Here is a 5,287-nt window from a genome sequence, read left to right as displayed (position 1 = left end):
TAAGTTATGTTATTTTCAATTTAATTAAAAAAATGTTATAAAATAAAAATAAAATAAAATCTATATAAAATATTTTGAGTGTGAAATGAGTTATGATTTCCTAGACATGTGGCATTGATAAGCCATAATATTGGCACATAGTATTGTAATAAATCCTACTTACAAGTTAAAAATCTCCACGATAAAGTGAACATGAATCTCCATGTAAAAATATTATCATATGTTTTTTAAATGCATATATGTTTAGCTCATATATTTATTCTTTTAATAATAATGATAATAGAAATTTGAAATAAAATTACAAATTTTTTAACTTTTATGATTTTTTTATTTTTAAAAATATGAGATATATCATAAACTAAGTGTTTTGATATCTATTATGAATTAATATCTATCAACAATTACTAACCATTTAATTTATATAAAGATACTAATTATATACTAATCATATTTTATTAATTCTGCTACTCATAATTTGTTAATAACTAATTAAAAAATGGTTAAAAACCTCATTTTTAGAGGTATTTCAAAAACCCCCCCAAATGGTTAAAATGATAATTACAACATGGAATATTAGAGGGCTGAACAGTAAGGGGAAACAGAGATATCTAAGAGAGGTTGAAAAAAGATAAACCCAACATAATGATAATTCAGGAAACAAATATTAGTACATAGAAATTGAAAGAGATAATGAGTAGATTTAATCCTCATTATGAAATAATGGGTCAGAATGCCTTAGGTAGCGCAGGGGGACTGGCAATTCTTTGGAACCCAGAGGAAGTTCAATTTGAAAATTGGGTAAGCATGCCTCCAGTTCTTTTAGTCAAATTCAGGAATATAGGTTCTCCAGAACGAATCCTTCTCATTGGGGTATATGGTCCTCATCTAATGGGCGAATGTAGAAGCTTTCTTCAAAATGTAGGAACATTCTGAAGGTTATACCCGAGTCACCATGGATTGTAGGAGGTGACTTTAACATGATCACATCCCTAGAGGAAAAAGGAGGATCCCTGAGACGAACAGATATGGACATGGAAGCCTTTGGCGATATGATAATAGAACAAAGACTGGTGGATATTCCCACAATAAATCGGATCCACACATGGAATAACAAAAGAGGAGGCAAAAACCAAATTGCATGAAGATTGAACAGATTCTTAATATCTGAACAAATAATAAACAGGGATATATTTATTGAAACAATGATCCTCCCAGGACTAGGTTTAGACCATTGGTCGATCCAACTAGAAATTGACATTAAAGCTAGCCCAAAAACTGACATTTTAGGTTCGAGGCGTTCTAGCTCAGAGATCAAAAGTTCATGACAAAAGTGGAAGAGTGGTGGAATCAAAGCCAACAAAGAGGAAGAAGCAGAATGCAGACATTTCAACTAAAATTAAAAGAACTCAAGGAAAGGATTAAAAAATGGAATAGAGAAGAATTTGGGAACATATTTAAAGACCAATAGTGTTTAGATTAAAAAATGAGAACATTACAGCAAGAAATAATATCAGAAGTCAGAAGTGAGGAAAGAATCAGAGAAGAAGGGATATTGATAAGTCAAATTGAAGAACGAAGAAAACAAGAGGAGATTCTATGGAAGCAAAAGTAAAGAGAAAACTAGCTTAGAGAAGGAGAAAGGAATATGAAATTTTTCCACCAAGCCATGATTCAGCAGTGGCAAAAAAATAGAATTTTTTCCATTAAAAATGAAGAGGGACTTCGTCTAACCCAGCATGAGGAAATGGAACAGACTTTAGTCAGTCATTTCAAAGACCTCCTTACAGAACCCCAGACGAATAGAGAAGAAGCAATTGGAAGGATATGCAATGAAATCCCGAGTATGATTACCAGATACAAGAACTTAGCACTCATGAGAGCCGCAACCCTGAAGGAAGTGGAAGAGATCATGAAAGGGATGAAGAAGAATAAAGCTCTAGGACTAGAAGGATTTATAGTGGAATTCTACCAAGCGGGATGGCATTTCTTGGGGCAAGACATCTTGGAGCTGGTAGAAGAGTCACGAAGAAATTAGAAGGTATGTCCTGGTCTAAACTCAACTCTCTTGTCTCTTATTCCTAAAATTGCTAAATCTGAAACTGCCCAGGGTTTTCGACCCATTGCTCTTTGTAATGTAATTTATAAGATTATAGCCACCGTGATGGCCAAACGATTGAAACCAATTTTGTCAAACATTATCTCTCCTGAACAGATTGGGTTTGTGGAAGGGAGACAAATCCTAGACGGGTTGGTAGTATCTTAAGAAGTGGTGCATTCTTTGAAACACAAAAAGGAAGCGGGTATGATGATCAAACTAGACCTCTCAAAGGCATACGACCATCTAAACTGGGAATACCTTAAATCAGTATTAGCGGCATATGGTTTTTGTAATAGATGGGTAAAATGGGTTTATGATATGATTTCCACAACAAATTTCTCCATTCCCTTGAATGGAATGCCAACTTCAACCTTCAATGCCACAAGAGGGCTAAGACAGGGTGATCCTCTATCCCCATTTCTGTTCATCATTGCAGCAGAAGGTCTGGGAAGATACATCAAAAAAGAATTGAGAGAAAGGAAAATCAAAGGAATGAAGTTATGGGGAAACAACGTACCGATTACTCACCAGCAATTTGTGGATGATGTCATGCTTTTCTGTGTTGTCTCCCTAATAGAAGTAAAAAGAGTCAAAAGAATCCTCAACCTCTTCATGGAAGCTTCAAGTACTCAAATTAACAAGGAAAAATCCTGTACATTCCTTTTCAACACTCAGGGCATTGTCAAAACCCACCTGACGAGAATACTGGGCTTCCGCTCTCGAGGATTACCCACAAAATACTTAGGTAACCAATTAGCCTTAAACCCTTTAAACATGGCGAATTGGAAACAAACCATCGAGAAACTTAAGAATAGATTGGCTAACTGGTCATTTCAAACTCTGAATATAGGAGGAAGAGTAGTGCTCCTCAGATCGGTCCTACAAGCAATTCCCATATACACTCTTTCGGCAATGGCTACTCCCAAAGGGTCATGTACAAAAATGGTGGAAATATTCAAGAAATTCATCTGGGGAGGGCCAAAGAAACAAAATAAATGGGCTCTGATGTCTTGGAAGGGCCTGAAAAAAAAGTAAAGAAGAAGGAGGATTGGGTCTGAGAGACCCTTATACCCTGAACCAAGTAATGGGGGCGAAGATGTGGTGGAGATGGATGAGGGGTGGAAGAGACCTATGGAAAAAAATCTGGACTCAAAAATACAACATGCCCACAGCTACTGAACGAATCCTAAGACTTGAGGAAATGCCAAGGGGTTCCACAATATGGGACCTGGCTAGTCAAAACAGAGACATTATATTCAAACATGCATTCTGGGAAATATGGAATGGAAATTCAGCTAAATTCTCGGATGAAGCTTGGTAGCAAAGAGAGAGAATGAAGGAGCTACAGGGCCTATGAAACACATGTCAAAAGGAAAAAGAGGAAGGGCTGAATTATGTAAGTGAGTTCTGGAATGAAGAAAGCCAAGAGGAGACCTGGAGAACTTGGAAGAAGCTGGAAGTGTGGGATAGACATATTGATACTGAACAAAGAGAGCTATATATAAGAGAAATGAAGACAAGGCGAATAATTATCAGAACGGGCCCAAATATACTAAGATGGGGTAGATCCACAAGGGGATCCTTCACGATTAAAGAATCTTTTCTTACCATACAACAGGAACAAGACGAAAATGCACCAATGTGGAAACAAATATGGCAGAGTAAATGGTGGTTGAAAGTAACCTTGTTTTTATGGTTAGTAGGTAAAGGCCGCATTTTGACATGGGATCAGCTTCAGAAGTGTGGATTCCATGGACCTCCCAGATGCAGCTTATGTAAGAAGGACCAAGAAACACAAGAACATCTTTTGAACACATGCCCTGTCGCTCAGCAGCAATGGGAAGGAATCAATAAATTATTTGGGAAGACAAACAGAGACCCTCATAATATTAAACAAACCATTAAATAATGGGGGTGAGGTCAATTTACGATCCCGGTGGTCAAAAGAAACTGGAGTGTAATGGTGGGTTTGAATATGTGGATGATATGGAAAGAAAGAAATAGGAGAATATTTCAAAACAAAGAAATGCCTCCAGAAATGATTTGGAAAGGAACCCAAAGACATATAAGAGAGACTATCCTAGCGGAATCCTGGGATCAAGAAGACTAGAAAGCAACTCCAGAAGAAGAAAGGATCTTGGCAAATCTAAATTTAGAACAAGGCATGGTGCATCCCCAGAAGTCGAAAGAACTGAGAACTCATAACCATAACCCTGCCAAGTTCAAATGCCCACGTGATGGCTTCATCAAACTGAACTTTGATGGAGCCTACAAAGGAAACTCGGGGTCAGCAGGGTTTGGATCTATATTCAGGGACCATCAAGGGCGGATAAGATGGGTATATGCAAATCATGGTGGTATAATGAGCAACAATGTAGCAGAATTAATGGCAATCAATCAAGGAATCAGAATAGCGATCCGAAATGGACACAATAATCTAGAAATAAAAGGCAACTTGAACCTAGTGATAGAGATGCTCAAGAAACTTAATAACGGCAAGGATTGGGAGAAAGTAGCACAAAGCTGGAGGACGCTAAGCCTAATTCAAGACCTAACAGAGCTCATAAAGTGCATCGAGTACAAGATCATAAATCATGTTAGAAGAGATGGTAATAAGGCAACAAATTTCCTAGCTAATTGGGGCTGCAATGAACAAGGGGGCAAGCTAGATAGTATATGGCCAGCACATTGGGAAAAAAAAAGATGGGAGCCTCTCAAATCAATCATTACTCAAGATAATAATGAGGATACAAACTCAAGGTAGTGGATACAGGTGGCCCCCGGTCGGGGTGAGAGAGAAGGACAAGATGGTTAACAGGACAACACAGGGGAGAGGTTGGGAAGGACAGCCACCAAATGCTATAATAATTATTCAGTGGGACACGGGGGCATCATGCAGGCCTGCTGGAATCCCGAGGCACTGAGGTGATAGGCGAGTGGAAGATGAGGGACTAGGAAATGGTGGTGGAAGAATGAGGGGATGTAAAATAAAAGGGAGAGGGTTAATGACGAAGCCTAAGGGAGCAAGAAAGACTGGTACACAGTGAAGGATGGAGAACACTGGAGCCAAGCAAAAGTTGGATTCTTCTGCAACTGAGCGACAATCTGGGTATGTTATCTCAGTGCTAATTCTTGTTTCCCTTTCATCCTTTTGTTGTATGATGGAGGAGGGAGGGGAATTAGGAGCTG

General features: G+C 38.2%; 1 protein-coding gene across 1 annotated transcript; it reads left to right on the top strand.

The window, feature by feature from the left end:
• Positions 1–4,262: 4,262 nt before the first annotated feature.
• On the top strand, positions 4,263–5,022 carry LOC149161212 (uncharacterized). Its single transcript, XM_089434808.1, has 2 exons — positions 4,263–4,707; positions 4,859–5,022. The coding sequence occupies exons 1-2, from the start codon at positions 4,263–4,265 to the stop codon at positions 5,020–5,022; spliced, it is 609 nt and encodes a 202-aa protein (XP_089290934.1).
• Positions 5,023–5,287: the final 265 nt, after the last annotated feature.

Source organism: Pinus tabuliformis, chromosome 5_2, assembly GCF_031772625.1.
Source record: "Pinus tabuliformis cultivar Carrire ecotype Pingquan chromosome 5_2, CPIR1, whole genome shotgun sequence".
Taxonomy (NCBI): domain Eukaryota; kingdom Viridiplantae; phylum Streptophyta; class Pinopsida; order Pinales; family Pinaceae; genus Pinus; species Pinus tabuliformis.
This window is presented reverse-complemented; position numbering and strand designations above follow the sequence as displayed.

Excerpts from the sequence above, each read along its gene's own strand:
- LOC149161212 (XM_089434808.1), top strand. The coding sequence starts at position 4,263 with ATGGTGCATCCCCAGAAGTCGAAAGAACTGAGAACTCATAACCATAAC. Across the intron at positions 4,708-4,858 it reads AAATCATGTTAGAAGAGATG|GTAGTGGATACAGGTGGCCC; the intron begins GTAATAAGGCAA and ends TACAAACTCAAG.